The sequence below is a fragment of the Temnothorax longispinosus genome, unplaced genomic scaffold (genome assembly GCF_030848805.1).
Source record: "Temnothorax longispinosus isolate EJ_2023e unplaced genomic scaffold, Tlon_JGU_v1 HiC_scaffold_27, whole genome shotgun sequence".
Classification (NCBI taxonomy): Eukaryota; Metazoa; Arthropoda; class Insecta; order Hymenoptera; family Formicidae; genus Temnothorax; species Temnothorax longispinosus.
The window spans coordinates 94,554-110,491 of record NW_027270089.1 but is presented as its reverse complement, the minus strand read 5'-3'; the positions used below and the strand labels follow the sequence as shown (position 1 = coordinate 110,491).

General features: G+C 44.0%; 3 protein-coding genes and 1 long non-coding RNA gene across 5 annotated transcripts; 1 reads left to right on the top strand and 3 right to left on the bottom strand.

Moving 5' to 3' along the window:
* Positions 1-3,938: 3,938 nt before the first annotated feature.
* Positions 3,939-5,934, top strand: LOC139824136 (putative nuclease HARBI1). The gene is made up of 7 exons (XM_071796629.1): positions 3,939-4,114; positions 4,235-4,328; positions 4,417-4,607; positions 4,727-4,862; positions 5,011-5,155; positions 5,255-5,449; positions 5,537-5,934. Exons 1-7 carry the CDS (start codon positions 3,984-3,986, stop codon positions 5,677-5,679), a joined length of 1,035 nt encoding a protein of 344 aa, XP_071652730.1. The 5' UTR covers positions 3,939-3,983; the 3' UTR covers positions 5,680-5,934.
* Positions 5,935-6,052: 118 nt separating this feature from the next.
* Positions 6,053-8,348, bottom strand: LOC139824133 (uncharacterized). Its single transcript, XM_071796627.1, has 6 exons — positions 8,241-8,348; positions 8,035-8,115; positions 7,602-7,931; positions 7,349-7,462; positions 7,120-7,214; positions 6,053-6,999 (listed from the first exon to the last, which is right to left on the bottom strand). Exons 1-5 carry the CDS (start codon positions 8,346-8,348, stop codon positions 7,212-7,214), a joined length of 636 nt encoding a protein of 211 aa, XP_071652728.1. The 3' UTR covers positions 6,053-6,999; positions 7,120-7,211.
* Positions 8,349-8,674: 326 nt separating this feature from the next.
* Positions 8,675-10,501, bottom strand: LOC139824103 (uncharacterized). Its single transcript, XM_071796596.1, has one exon. It carries the CDS (start codon positions 10,499-10,501, stop codon positions 8,675-8,677), a length of 1,827 nt encoding a protein of 608 aa, XP_071652697.1.
* A 2,841-nt stretch (positions 10,502-13,342) lies between these two features.
* LOC139824134 (uncharacterized) lies at positions 13,343-15,559 on the bottom strand. 2 transcript variants are annotated; one of them, XR_011735009.1, is made up of 4 exons: positions 15,440-15,559; positions 14,871-15,061; positions 14,621-14,739; positions 13,343-14,528 (listed from the first exon to the last, which is right to left on the bottom strand). It is a non-coding gene; the product is annotated as an uncharacterized lncRNA (long non-coding RNA). The 2 variants fall into 2 exon arrangements; XR_011735010.1 differs by lacking the exon at positions 14,621-14,739.
* Between the last annotated feature and the right edge of the window lie 379 nt (positions 15,560-15,938).

Sequence of the window (15,938 nt, the reverse complement as noted above, 5' to 3'; positions counted from 1 at the left end):
CACCGCCAGAAATAGACTGGGACGAGGAGGAACTCGGGGTCACGATGGAGGAGCTTCGCAAAGCCGCTAAGCGGCTAAAGACTGGAAAGGCTCCGGGTCCCGATGGGGTGCCCGGGAGAGCGTGGTCCTTGGCCCCGGGGGAACTGGCCGAGCGCTTGAAGGTGCTATACATCAAGTGTCTCAGGAGTGGCCGGTTCCCCAAAGCCTGGAAGAGGGCGCGAATGGTCCTGCTCCCCAAACCGGGGAAACCCGCCGACCAGCCGTCGGCGTATAGGCCAATTTGCTTGCTGGACGAAGTCGGTAAGTTGTTTGAGCGAATAATTGCCGACCGAATCGTCCAGCACCTGTCCCGGACTGGTCCAAATCTTTCATCGGACCAGTATGGCTTCCGCGAGAGCAGATCGACCGTGGATGCGATCATGCGCATCGAGGCCCTCGTGAGAGCCGCGGCGGAGGCCGGCAAGGTGGTTCTGGGCACATCGTTCGATGTCCAGAACGCTTTCAACTCCCTGCCGTGGCCGGTGATAAGAGAGGCACTGATTCATCACAACGTGCCTCCCTACCTGATAGCCATAATATTTGACTATCTCCGGGACAGGCAGTTGGCCTATACAGATAGAGACGGCATTGTAAGGGTCAGATTGGTCGTGCGGGGGGTTTCACAGAGGTCGGTGCTCGGCCCCCTATTGTGGAACCTTGGATATGATTTCGTTCTCCGGACTGCCCTCCTCCCGGGGTGTTGGTTGAGCGGCTTTGCCGACGACACCTTCCTGGGAGTTGAGGGCGAAAATTGGGGAGAGGCCATCGCGCTCACCAACGTCGCAGTGAGGCAGGTCGTGGCAGCAATGGAAAGGGTGGCCCCCCAGAAGACACAAGTTGTCTTCTTTTATGACAAGAAGAAGAGCGGGGGGCCACCAACGCCGGCCCACATCACGGTCGACGGTACCCGTGTCTCTGTGGAGGCCCAGATGAAAGTTCTGGGTTTTTGGCTGGATGGCACCTGGAGTTTCGGCGAGCACTTTGCTCGTCTGACTCCCAGGGCGCTTGGAGTGGCAAACAGCCTTGCGAGGCTAATGCCTAATCTGGGAGGGGCGAGCGACCACGCTTGCCGGCTATATGCGGCAACCGTGCACGCCGTGGCACTCTACGGCGCCCCCGTCTGGGCGTCGGCTGCGGAACGATCGCGACCGATCCAGGCGCGATTGAAAAGAGTGCAGAGGACCGTAGCACTCAGGGTGTCACGAGCGTATTGCACGGTGTCGCACGCCGCGGCGACGGTCCTGGCAGGTCTCCCCCCATTGGTGCTGGCGGCTCGGTCGTGGGCCGAGCCGGCCGAGGTGCACCGGCGCACTAGGGCGCTCCAGGGAGGGGGAGAACATATACTGCCTAGGGCCCGGCTCCAAATAAGGCTCCAGGAGAAAGCTGCCCTCGTCCGGCGTTGGCAAGAGCAACTCGCCGACGCCGAGTTCGGACGGAGGACAGTCGACGCCGTCCGGCTCTGTCTACCCGAGTGGTTGGACAGTCGGAGACACGGACTGTCGTTTCACGCGGTGCAGGTGCTCACCGGACATGGATGTTTTGGTGAGTACCTGTGCCGCATAGGTAAGGAGGCCACGACGAGATGCCATCACTGCGACGAAGAGAGGGACACGGCGCAGCACACGCTGGAGGATTGTCCGGCGTGGGAAGTGCAGCGCCGTGCCCTCAGGGGGGAGGTCGGTTACGATCTTTCTCTCCGGGCCATAGTGGCGGCTATGGTTCGGAACGAAAGGAAGTGGCGGGCATTTCTGGCCTTTTGCGGCCAGGTAATGTCCGCCAAAGAAGAGGCGCAGAGGATCCGCCGCGGGGAGGTGAACCCTCCCGGAGGCGCGGCCGATTCCTCTCAATCGGAATCCGAATAAGCGAGGGGGGGATGGGGAGAATGGTGGGGGGCTTGGTCCTGTGCCCTGTCCCCATCCCCAGAAATCAGATACTCGTTGGCCGGGGTGAGAGGGGGGTATGGTGGGGGCGCTGTCTTGAGCCCTGTCTTTCCTGCCCCCCCCTGTAGACACTTGCCGACCACGATCGGCAAGAGAGATCGCTGCCAGAGCGAAAGAGGTGTGCCAGTCCTTCGGACTACTCCACCCGACGGTGGAGGCTCCGGAGGTAGGGAGTCGCGGCGGGAAAACATGGCGTCGAGCATCATCCCATAACAAAGGGAATAACGGTAGGGGGAGGTGGTGTCCCCCCCACTGCAACAGTAAATGACTTTGCCGAAGTCAGAGCTCACCAGCTCAGAGAGGGAAGCTCATTTCGAGCTGGGCGCTGGGAGGCGTTCCGGATGCAATGTTAACAAGTCCCCGGGCGTCTTCCTTAAGCGCGGTGAAGGACACCCGTGAGGTTTTAGTGGGTAGGCTGCGCGTGGCGAACTTTATCAAATTCGTCACGCGTGGAATCCCACCCTCCCCTCGTCCTCTTCCCGGAGAGCGGGGGGGTCTTCCCCTCCACAACACCCGGAGGAGCCCTGGGCCACAGACCTGACCGACTCTGAGTCGGTCAGGGAACCCAGGTTGAAGATTTCCTTACGTTAAAAAAAAAAGGATTACGGGGTGTCTGGCGTCGTAGGCGAGCATGGCGTTCTTGAGTCGACCGCCAACGCGGAGCAGGCCTCGCTCGTCCAGGAAGGGGCTCAGTGAGGCGATGGAGCTGCGCGCCGGCAGCGGAGCGCTCTTTCTGAGAGCCGTCGTTTCCCCCTTGAAATGCCTGGATTGAACCGAGCCGATCCAACCCACTATGGCGTCGTTGAGCTCCTCGCGCGTTAGTGCGGGGCCAGCGGAAGCATCGGGCTGTTCCTCGTTGATGGACCGCCTCGCCCGCAGGCACCGCAGCCAACGACGGCACCAAGCTGTCGTCCGTGATAAGCTCGTCAGGGACGAGTGCCTCGTCAGCATCTCGGGCTCCTCCGTCGCGGTCGCCACGGCATGTATGTGACAGCGCCGTTCCGGGAGGTCGACCGGTATATCGTCGTCCAAGGGGGCCGTCCACGGACCTGTCTCAGATCGGAGCCAAGCCGGGCCCTGCCACCAGAGAGGGTGTTCCACGAGCTCCCATGGTAAGAGCCCCCGGGAGGCGCAGTCGGCGGGGTTTTCACGCCCGGGAACGTGATGCCAACAGGCGTCAGGGAGAGTGAGCTGGATTTTGCTCACTCTATTCGCCACGTATGTTTTCCAGGAGGCCGGATGGCCTCGAATCCAGCCCAGCACCACGGTCGCGTCAGTCCACAGATGAGTCGGATCCTTTTCGATCTTGAGAACCCGCCGAGCGTGATCGGCGAGTCGGACGAGTAAGGCGGCAGCGTTCAGCTCCAGTCGAGGAAGACTGACCTGCTTCAAAGGAGCGACCTTGGTTTTCGCCGCCACGAAGCTCACGGCCACTTCGCCGCTCGGGCTTTCGGTCCGCAGGTAGACCACCGCAGCGTACGCCTTTTCCGAGGCGTCGGCGAATCCGTGCAGTTCGCGTCTGACACCCTCTTGGTCGCTTCTCAGCCATCGAGGCACTCGGATCGTTTCCACCAGAGGCAGCCCGGCCTGGAATTCGAGCCATCGTCGGACGTCGGTGTCAGGGAGCTGCGTGTCTCAATCCAATCCCAGCAACCAGGTGGACTGAAACAAGATTTTAGCTAATACGGTAGTAGGGGCGAGCCACCCCAGCGGATCAAATAGCCGAGCGGCTAAAGATAAGACCGATCGCTTCGTACTAGCCTCCAGTTGGGTCAGTTGCGTCGAGTAGGCGAACAGGGGGCTTATTACGGTTCTCGGATTGGGTGAAAGTGACGAAAGTGAGTAGTTCACCCAAGTACCGTCGATCTCACCTAATGAAAATACGAAATTATTCGTGTGAGCGGGCTCGACATGAAATTTCTAGGTGAAAAGGTGAAATATATGTTCTGTGAGTGAAATCAAACAAGAGTGACGAGGAAAAAAGACTGTTCGTTACAAGTTACAATGGATAACTTAATAATCGCGGTATTTATGCAACAACATCGAGATAATACAATGCTGAGAATACGAAGGAGATTACGGGACGCCTCAGATCCATTTAGTATTCCGGAAAGTGAATTCCATAGTCTTTACAGGTAAATGCGATTTTTCATACTTTTGGAGGTTACATTTTCTTAAAACTCACGTTTACAGTGAAAATTGAAAATACAGTCAAATAAAATGAGCACATGGTAAACTTCTTTATAATTTTTCAGATTATCCAGGGAAGCTGTGCGAGTGCTGATAGAAGATGTACGACCTCTACTACCAATCACAAGACGACGTCATGCAGTTCCTATTGAATTACAGGTATTGAAGTTATCATTACAAAGTAATATAATGATTTATTTTTTCCTATTGAAAACTTATTTATTGTGGCAATAATTTTTTGTTACAGGTTCTAATTGCGTTGAATTTTATAGCTTCTGGTTCATATCAAAAGCGAGTTGGTCAAGATTATTTATCGTGTGTAAGTCAACCAACAGTTAGCAAGATTCTACGCAATATAGTCAATGCTTTGAATATTTTAATGAATGACTGGGTTCAATTTCCAATCGAAGATGCAGAAATTCAGCATATTAAAGAAACGTAAGTTTAATACATTTATTCTATAATAGAGTAACAATGAATCTCTCTCTCTCACAACCATAATAAGAGCCCAGGGAGCCTTAATTGTACAGTGAATACATTTTATTTTAATGTTGCAGTTTTTGGGCACGTACACAATTTTCTGGTGTTATTGGAGCAATAGATGGAACCCATATAGCGATTGTTCCACCAAATGCAGAGAGGGAGCACCTCTATATTAACCGAAAATTATATCATTCGTTGAATGTTCTTATTGTATGTATAACATTACCTTTATAATGTACAAAAATTATTATATACAATAGAGTAAATTATAAAATAAGTAAGAAAATTGTAATTATGTATTAATTTATACTACACGATTAATTCTATAAAGTAATTAAATATATTTATAAATTTATAGATATCGGATTACGAGGGTAAAATTTTGACCCTAAATGCTGCACATGGTGGAAGAACACACGATGCCAGAGTTTGGAGAGCATCTCGTATATCTAATCATCTGCAAGAGATGTACGCTGCAGGACGAAGAGATGCTTGGCTTTTAGGTGACAGGACATTTAGATGACAGTGTGGTTTTTTTTGTTCCAGTCTCGGCAACAATACTTTTCTATGTATAATAAACTGTATATATCTTTTGTTTGCAGGTGATAGTGCTTATCCGTTGTTCCCATATTTGATGACACCTAAGCTGAATGAACCTGAAGGTACACCATCAGCAAGATACACGCAGTGTCATGTCCGAGTTCGTTCTTGTGTGGAACGATGCATAGGTGTCTTAAAGGGGAGGTGGCGATGCCTCAGAAAGGAGAGAGCTCTCCATTATACACCAGAAATTGCAGGTATAATTGATATGATAAAAACAATATAAACTTTCTTCATAGAACTAGATAATTTGTTAAACATTGTATAAATATCTTCATTTTCAGCTCGAATAGTTAATGCTGCCAGCGTTTTGCATAACATCGCTATTCGGTGGAGACTTCCAGAACCGGAGTTGTACTACGATGAAATAGATCAGGAACTTCCAAGAATAAATGAAGATGCAATGGAAAATGGGAATGAAGTTTGAGAAAAAATCATTAATACATATTTTCAAAATAATAGGCTATTATAATTTATTCATTACAGATTTTTGTAATTAATCATCATGTTTGACAACAATTGTAACATAACATTGCACTTTTGTTAATTAAATAAACATATATTTCTTTATATAAAAGTCTTATTTATATATTACTAGCATGCCCCGCCGGGCTTCGCCCCGGAGAACATGTGTATTAAAACACGCAAATAGTCTCTCTCTCTTTCTCTCTCTCTCTCTCTCTCTCTCTCTCTCTCTCTCTCTCTCTCTCCCTTCCCCCTCTCTCTCTCTCTCTCTCTCACTCCTCCCCTCTCTCTCTCCCTCTCCCTCTCCCTCTCCCTCTCTCTCTCTCTCTCTCCCACTCTCTCTCTCTCTCTCTCTCCCGCTCTGGAAAATTTCGTAACCAATTTCCAAAAAAATACCGATTCCCAAAAAGATCGGTAACGAAAAACTATACAGTTTATAACACTCCCCGGGAAATTCTACCCCTACTTCATATATAATTTTTTGCGATTCGGTCAATTAATTCCCGAAAAATTTGAAAAATTTCTGATACCGGCTTCCAAAAAAATCGGTAACGAAAAATTATACACTTTATAGCATTTCCCGGAAAATTCTACCCCCGTTTCATATACAATTCTTCGAGATTCGGTCAATTATTTTCCGAAAATTAAAAAAAATTAGAAAAACCGGTTTCCAGAAAATCGGTAACAAAAAACTATACACATTATGACACTCCCCGGGAAATTCTACTCCTGTTTCATATATATTTCTTTGAAATTCGGTCAATTATTTCCCGAAAAAATGAAAAAATGTCGAATACCGGTTCCCAAAAAGATCGGTAACGAAAAATTATACATTCTATAACACTCCCCGGAAAATTCTACCCCTACTTCATATACAATACTTTCAAAACCAGTCGAATAGTTTAAGAGTGCATAAAGGACATACATACATACATACATTCATTTTTATATATATAGATATATTAATGAAACATAAATCAAATAAAACAAATATAAATAAACATTAAAAAAAATAAAAGTCTCTCTCTCTCTCTCTCTCTCTCTTTTAGATATTGAGATATGAAGGTGCCATTTTTTCAACTGCTTCTCTTAAACGCATAATATTATAATCAACATTACTTAAAATATTATTATAATTAGAATAAATATTTTTCAAAAATTCAAACTTTTCTCTTCGTAAATGTAGAAATCTTCAACATTTCTTGTTTAATTTTAATGTTATCGTCCATTAATTGTACAGCTATACTGGATTGATCTCCTTTACATCTTGGTACCTTGGTAACTGAACAATCAAAAGCATTAAAATATAATATTTATTCAAAATTTTATATTTTACTTTATTCTATTTTATGATGTCAATATTTAAAAAAAAGACACAAAGGAAACCAGTAATAGTTAATACCTTTGCTTTGCGCTTCATGACGTTCAGAAATGACCTGCCCACGTGGTGCGGTATTTGTATTATTCTCTTCCAAAACAACGTCATCAACTTCTTCACTGTCAGGTTCGAAAGCATTATGGTCAAAAATATTAATATTGCTTTCCACCTCTTGTAAATGTTAATTTTTATTTCTCTATTATTAACACATAAACATTCTATTCGCCAATAAAGATATACTGATTTTACTTACCCGTGCTGAAAAATCTGTGTTGTGAAGAACTCCACTTGTAGACGTTGACGGATATTTGGCTATGTTATCCATCTTGTACCTTTTATTATTGGAAGCCAATGTAGAAGTAGATTTCTTGAAATATTATTTCAATTTACATAAAAATAATTTATTTGATACATTAATTATTATCATATATTATATCTTATTCATATTAAAAATAAATATATCAGTCATTAATGACATCATATATAGAATGCAGTGCATATTATACCCTTTTAATTTGCATAGAATTAGGTGGATGTTGTTCAATTTCTTGCGCAATCGTTTCGCATGATTCTTTTTTTGGAATTGTATCATTAGTAGGTACAGGATTAGCAGCTACAGGATTAGTAGGTACAGATCCTCTCTGCTTAGTCCTATTAAAATTTTCTGCTTCAGGTATATCAGCCAAACCAGCAGCTTCTGGATCTAAGATTTCCAATAAACTTTCTTCCAGTTCTGTTAACTGAAGTACCTTTGGTAGTCCTCCGCTTGTACCGCCAGCATAACTTTTATTTTGGGCACACTTCTTTAGCACATTCGATTTCCAGTCTCTCCATGTCTACATTTATGTAAAATACCAGAATTTCTTAATAATCGTATCAGTATAATTAAATGTTGTTATCCTTGTTTCCTAATAAGATATTATAATTCCTTCCATATACCTTTTGCCATTCTTTAGCTTGTTTTTGAGGTCCGTTTCCAGTGGCATTTAAGGATATAGTGATGGAAGTCCACATATCATCCTGCATAAGCAAATTTAATTTACCTATTATTATATAATTATCTATTATTATTAATAAAATACTACGGTATTACCGATAAGATCTCTAATTTTAATGTTTATTGATAGATAATGTATAGTACTTACTAATATTTTTTTATTGCTACTATTGTATCGTAAGCGGCCTCTTGCAAAATCTTCATTATCCTTCATGTAGTTTAGTAATATTCTTTTCTGTTTGTTTGTAACATTCATTTCTCTGTATTTTTTCTATAATTAACAAATTTTTATCACTTAACCTCACTTTTTTACTATGACGCTATCGGCGGATCGCGGTTTCGTGAAAATGTGAAATCACTAAGCTGGAAGTGCCTAGTGATCTCGCAGTTTCACTCGACACTTCTATAATCGGGTGAACAAAGTCACGTGAGATGAAGATGTGAAAAGTGAGTGAACTCACCCAAAAACCGTAATAGGCCCCCTGGTCTTCGTGCGGATGCCAACGCAGCCCGAGGGTCAAGTGGCTCTCTCCCGGCAGTCACCACCGGGGCTCGCGTTGAAGGCGATCCTCAGGAGGGACTTCATCGAGTATCGACGCCTCGTTCGCCGACCACTTCTTGAGCGAGAAGCCGCCCGCCATGCAGATTCGGTCCAGCTGACGACGGATCTCCTTGGCCCTCGAGATCGTGTCCGCGCCAGACAATACGTCGTCCATGTAGTCCATGACAATATGTCTCCAGTAGAAGGGCGATAGCTCCTAGCGGGAACTCAACTCCCTCGTCTTTGGCCAGCTGATGGAGCGTGCGAATTGCCAGGAACGCCGAACAAGCAAGCCCGTACGTGATCAAAAGGAACTCTAGCAATATATCGCTAGGACTCTCACGCCAGATTATGCGCTGCAGATCCCTGTCCTCCGGGTGGACTTCGATCTGCCGGTACATTTTTTCAATGTCCGCCGCGAAAACGAACCGGTGACACCGCCACCGTAGTAAGATCTCTACCAAAGCCGGCAGCAAGTTCGGCCCGGTCTGCAGATGCTTATTTAGCGTCGCTCCCGTCGGCAACGCGGAAGAGCCATTGAAGACGACTCGCAATTTCGTCGTCGCGCTGGTCTCTTTCATCACTCCGTGGTGGGGCAGATAACAGACGGGCATTTTCGTCGGATTGACCGGGGGATCGACAGGCGTCATATGCCCGAGCTCGACATATTGACGCATGAAGTCCGTATACCGCGCATGGAAGAGAGCATCCCGCACGAACTTCGCTTCCATGGCCTTCATCACGCAAACGGCCGCGCGGCGCGTACCGTGGAGATCCGGCACCGGCTCGATGACGGGGAGTCGCACGACGTAGCGTCCGTCAGGTTTACGCGAGTGAGTACGCGCGAAATGCTCCTCACACTCCTGCTCAGCTTGCGAGAGTGGTCCAGTCGCCGACGGGACCTCCTCCTGCTCCCAAAATCGCCTCACTAATTGCGACAGATCGTCCTCGACACGGCACTGATAGGATTGCGCGACGTGACTCGAAGCACCTTCACCAATAGCGCCGGACAGAATCCAGCCGAGAGTCGTGTTTTGCGCGACGGGCTCGCGGCTACCCTTCTTGCGAAGTTCTTCCTGCAATATTATCGCGTAAACGTCGGCACCGAGGAGGATGTCCACCGAGTCGGACGCGCTGAATTCGGGATCCGCCAGCTCCAGACCCCGAAGATAAGTCCACGCGTCAGCGCCGGCCTCGACACCGCCGGCGTATATTGTGAGCCGGGGGAGTACGAGCGCGGAGACCGACATCGCGGGGCCGTTGGTTCGCGGCGCGAGCGTCAACGATACGCGTCCTTTTGCGACGGCCGTTTTCTGTCCGCCGACGCCGAATATCGAAACCGACGTGCGAGAACGCGGTAACTTTAGTCTTTGCGCGAGGTGCTCGGTCACAAGGGACGACTCCGATCCCTGGTCGACCAGCGCGCGAGCGCGATGCAAGGTGCCGAACCGGTCGGCTACGCAAACGCGAGCGGTGGCGAGGAACACCGCGCTCGGCTTTACGGCAAGTCTTTGAGCCGCGTGAACCGTCTTCGCGACCTCGACCTCGCGACACGCATCGTGGACGGAAGTGTGGTGGCGTGCGCCACACGCCGCACATCCCTTTTTCAACGCGCACTCACTGACCTTGTGAGAACCGAGGCAGTTTAGGCACAGGTTCTTGTCGTCGACGAGCTGCCTCCGTTCCTGTGCCGTTTTCCCCTTGTAGTCCTCACAGAACATAAGGATATGGTCCTTTTGGCACCAGTGGCAACGTCCTCGCTTGGCGTCAGTATTTCCCTCCTGCTTTCGAGCGAGGTGAGTTCGCGCGGATTTGGCATCTCCGTTCGCGGCCTTGCTGGAGGCTCCGTAGACTTTAGCGGGCTGCATCGACTCGAGCGTATGCGGCTGTCGATCGAGGAATTACTCGAGAGTCGCGTACGTCGGAGGCTCGGTCGTGTCGCCGATCGACGTCTCCCACTCGCGACGCGAACGCGGATCCAGGAGCTCGACCGCTAGATATACGAAGAGGTCCTCGCTACGGTTTATCGGCCGACCGATACTCGCCAACGAACTGACCGTTGCCTTGACGCCGTGGAAAATCTTGCGAAGCTCGACCGCCGATTCACTCTTCATCTTCGTTAGCGCAAGGAAGTTAGACAAATACGCGCGGGTGAGAAGTCGCTTGTTCTCGTAATACGCGTTTAATACGGCCCACGCACTGTCATAATTCTCGGCCGTTGTCGCGATATTCTGAACTAATAATTCAGCCTCACCTTTTAAGGAAGTTTTGAGGTAGTGCAGCTTCTCTACTGGCGTCGTGTTCGCGTCCCGGCCGATGATGGAGTGGAAGAGGTCGCGGAACGACGGCCAGTCCTCGTATTTGCCCGAGAAGTGCGGCAGTTGAATCCGCGGCAACGTGGTGCGAGGAGTCGTCGTCGCCGCCTCCGAAGTCTCGCTCTTAGCTGCGGCCTCCTCCCTCGCCTTGTGCGACCGGATGACGTCTAGGAACATTCCTTTCTGCGTCACGAAAGTCTCCTCCACCAATGTCGGGAGGTCTTGCTTTTTATAGTCGGTGGCGGCGAGAGTCTCTGGAGGCATTAAGAGCAGCTTGCTGTGTTGCTCCTCGAATTTGCTCCAGTTCGATTCCAGGGCTTGGAGGCGAGCGTCCACCAGCCCCATTGTAAACCTTGCGCTTCCCGCTTTCTTCAGGTTATCGTAGGCGCGGGCTATGCGGCCGTGCAGTTCGTTCTGCAAACGGATAAGCCCTTCCATCTCAGTGTTGCTCATCTTCGTCTTCCAGGCGGTCACTCGTAGCACGAGAAGCTCGCCCTTGTCCACTCACTTGCGACGCGGATATCGATCGCGAAATCCGGCTCGAAGGACCATTAAATGTGCGCGAGGCGGAGGAAGGATCGAAGTAGAGGCGTGTGAGAAGGTATTATTTCAAAGGCGGTTTTGGTAGTCTATTTACAGGTATATTTACAGTTCTATTTACAGTTCTTAATTCCACGAAAAGCGACGCTTATTCCGCGAGCCACGGTTCGCGCCGCACAAATTATTGCTTCGCGGAAAACGACGGGTTATATACCGCTTGAATTGCCACTTAAGATTGGTAAGACCGTATAAGAAGCAAGTGCGAGCGGCGCGCGGAGGTTCGGGCTTCTTATAACCACGCGTCACGCATCCCCGGTAACGAGCCGAACAATTAGTCTAGCCAATCGGTCGTCGACCCACTGACGCGTCGTTCGATTTGAACTCAGCGACTTTCGGAGTCGGCAACCGATCAGCTATTTTCGCCGTGGTCATGAGCTCCGTCCCGAATGTTTACGTCGCCTACTGAGACAAAGGGGATAGAGCAAGCACACGCAGAAAAACAAGAGATCGTTTCTCGGCTTCTCGAAGATTCCGAGAACAACGTCGGTCGTTCCCGAAATAATGCTAGGCTTGATATAGAATTCTCCTCGCGATTATTCACGCGGGATTTGATCGCGAACATAAAGCTAAGTCTAATCAACCAAATTTAAAAAAATTATATATGAAATAGGGGTAGAAAAGACCAAAGTAAGAATTATTTTTTGAGTTTTTGATGTCATTGGTTGATTAGACCCAGCTTTATACGCCATCAAAGGTCCATAATTTTGATTGCATATAAAGCTAAGTCTAATCAACCGAATTTAAAAGAATTATATATGAAATAGGGGTAGAAAAGACCGAAGTAAAAATTGTTTTTTGAGTTTTCGATGCCAATGTGTTGCTTATGTTCGAAAACGTCGAATTTAAATTTTTTGAGGATCGGTTTTGAGGATCGGCTATCCATCAAATAACTTAGGGTAAATTGAGGCAAATCGGATTAATATAACCCAAGTAGCACAGCAAGTCACAATAAAATCAAAATGACGTCAAAATGATGGTAAAATGATGGTAAAATGATCAAAAATCGTCATTTTGCAGTCATTTTGACATCATTTTGACTTTATTGTGACTTGCTGTGCTACTTGGGTAAGTTTTAAGACAATTTTCGTTAGTGTTTTATTTTAAAGGAGCTATTTTATCGTCCTAATTAGTAATCCGATTTGCCTCGGTCTACCCTATACATTTTTTAGGCAGAAATCGGTAACCCTTTCACTAATCTTCGCCAAATTCAAAACAACCTCTCTTTAATGATACCTTATATATAAGATTACGTGTATGATTTGTACACTTTTTAGGCAAAAATTGGTAACCCCTTCACCGATCATTGCCAAATATTCAACACCAATCTATCTTTAATGATACTCTATCCATAAAAAAAGTGTGCAAGTAGAAACTTGCACATTGCTTCCTCATAGTTTTTAAGTGTGCAAGTAGAAACTTGCACATTGCTTCCTCATAGTTTTGAAGTGTGCAAGTGGAAACTTGTACATTGCTTTTTCATAGTTTTTAAGTGTGCAAGTAGAAACTTGCACATTGGTTCCTTTTAGTTTTTAAGTGTGCAAGTAGAAACCTGCACATTGTTTTTAAGTGTGCAAGTAGAAACTTGCACATTGCTTCCTCATAGTTTTTAAGTGTGCAAGTAGAAACCTTCGCTCACAAAGCTTCCTCTATGAGGAAGCCAAAACAAATAAATACTAATAAATTATACATTGAATAAAATAAAAGTTTCCTCATAGAGGAGCTTTGTGAGCGAAGGTTTCTACTTGCACACTTAAAAACTAAAAGGAACCAATGTGCAAGTTTCTACTTGCTCACTTAAACAAGTTTCTACTTGCACACTTAAAAACTAAGAGAAAGCAATGTACAAGTTTTCACTTGCACACTTTTTTAAATATTTGTAAGATACCTTCTTGGAGCTTTTATGTATACACAAGTATTTAAAAAAATTGGGGTAGTATTGCAACAGAATATTCTTGAGATCAAATCAAGTAAAAAAATCTGTACCACATTTCCTTTCGACAAATAGTTATCGAGACATCCTAAGCTAAATATTGAGAAAGTTACCAAGTTTTCTTTGAATATCTTAAAAAGTATTAGGTGAATAAAAAAAAGTTTGAGACAATAGTTGTTAAATTAATTAGTAGAAAGAGATAATACAATAAAAAATAAAGGTGTCTATTTAAAAAATTTAACTTGAGCTGTACTGGGCCCAATATGACCCCCAGACCCAAAATCTAATAAAATCGTTTTTGGCTTCCTTTGAACTCTCCAACTTTTATCTGAAACATTTTTCCAATAAATCAATATTTTTTTAAATAATTTGCCGTTCCAAAACTTTTGCATGGTACATCTCTATATATTTCACTCTAAAACAAAAAATATCTTATGTATATACATATGTATATCAGAATTAAAAAAAAAATGTATGTATCCAGTAAGCAAAAAATCATTATTACAATGTTATTGCAACGATATTCTAGAACTTATAACGTTGTTAAATATATACAGTTCTTAATGTTGTATAGAACATCATTATGAACGTACTTTGATCACAATTCCGAAATTTCAGTAATATTGAAATGGGAGTGCCATAACGTTGTAAATAACATTGCGCTAAGGTTTTCTATCATTCCTGTAATGTTTCTGAGATAAAAATTTAAACGTACTATCAATTTTATTACAATATTATATTAAGATTACCGTAATATTAATTCTAACATTTATTTAAAGTTGTTATTAATATTTTATTTTTATTTCAGGCAATATGTATGCCAATTATCTCTGCGAATTATATCTGCCAATTATTTCAGAAAGGATTGATCTTAGGAGGGGAAGTTTTTGAAGTCGTCCTTCGAATAAGGGAAATTAAGTTCTAACTTTTCTTTAGGCAATGCGATACAGTGTTCTAGTTCAATATAACTCTTTTACTTTTTTTCTTCAAACTCTTATTCTTTCCTTTTAAACGGATTATTAATCTTTCCGGATCTTTACCAAACAGTTGCTGGAAAATAATAAAGAATTTCTCGTTTAATTTCAGAAATGTTAGTAACATCTTCAGTGATTCATTCTGTATATCAAAATACATTATGTTACTTTTTTATCTTTTCAGATTTTTTTCTTTGTTTACGGGTGTTTGCAAATAAATCTAAGCCATTCCATTATAGAGTGTTCCAAATCTTTCTCTGTTCTTACAAGGGATTATTGTCTAAAAGCTTCCAAAACAAGAAGAATTCAATATAGGTTAGATAAGAGAAAAGTTATAATTTAATATATATATATATATATATATATATATATATATATATATATAATTTAATAATAATAATAATAATAAGCTACTTACGCAGCTTCTTGGTCATCTTTTAGCATTTCTTCAAAAGTAAGAAAACTGTCAATAGAAGTTAAGGGAAGATGTTCCCCAATCTTAATATCTTGTACAGAGTTTTCCTTATGATATATTGTTCACTGATGTTTATCTTTTAGCCAGGGTCAAATTTTCCAAATGGTGGTTTCGTGAATTTGATACAATTGATCCTGTATATTAAGATATATATTCATTGCCCTGTACATATAAAATATCCTTACAATAATATATTTATATACTTTGGAGTGTGATAGCACATATATGTGAAAAAAATATAGAAATAAATAAAAAATCAGTTTTGGTCTTGTTTATACTGATCGTTTGTTACGTCTATCAACTTTATATTAATTTTATACTAAATTACTCTTTCAGTGATATAATGCAAACGATGATGTATTAAAGCCGTACAATACTTCTTCAACAAATCGTCTCCATGCATATATTGTACCAGCTTTATACGTTATCGTTTACATATTTTGCCAAATTTTGAGGTTATTTTATAAAAAGTTACACTGTTTGGTACCATCGAAATAATAGCATTGACGAACCTTAATTGATGATATTTTTGATATGTCCAAAGTCAAGGCTATTATTATAGAACGTAGATAGATTTGATATTTCTTCTCTTCTGTAAATCTTTTTTGTAAATCGGAAAATGAATCCTGCATCACCAGCTACTATTCATAGCACGTATGGTTAATTGAGTTCTTATCATTAGTATACAACTTTTAGAATATTAATAGTTACTTACTTCTATATAAATATGCTGTAAATAAAGAGCACTCCGCATTGCTCGATCCACGTGTATACGTACTCTCAGAAAGAATTTTTAATAACGAGACAAAAAATATTCTTGACATGTTTAATCTCATCACAACCTGAAGCAGTATAAAAATAAAACAATATTAAGATTAAATTACCCGGGAAAAAAACCTCTTATTTATTTATATTAGTTTATATTAGTTTATATTAGTAGATGTATGATGATACATATATATGATCATATAAGAAATGGAAAATATAATCTTAAACAATTGTTAGTGGACC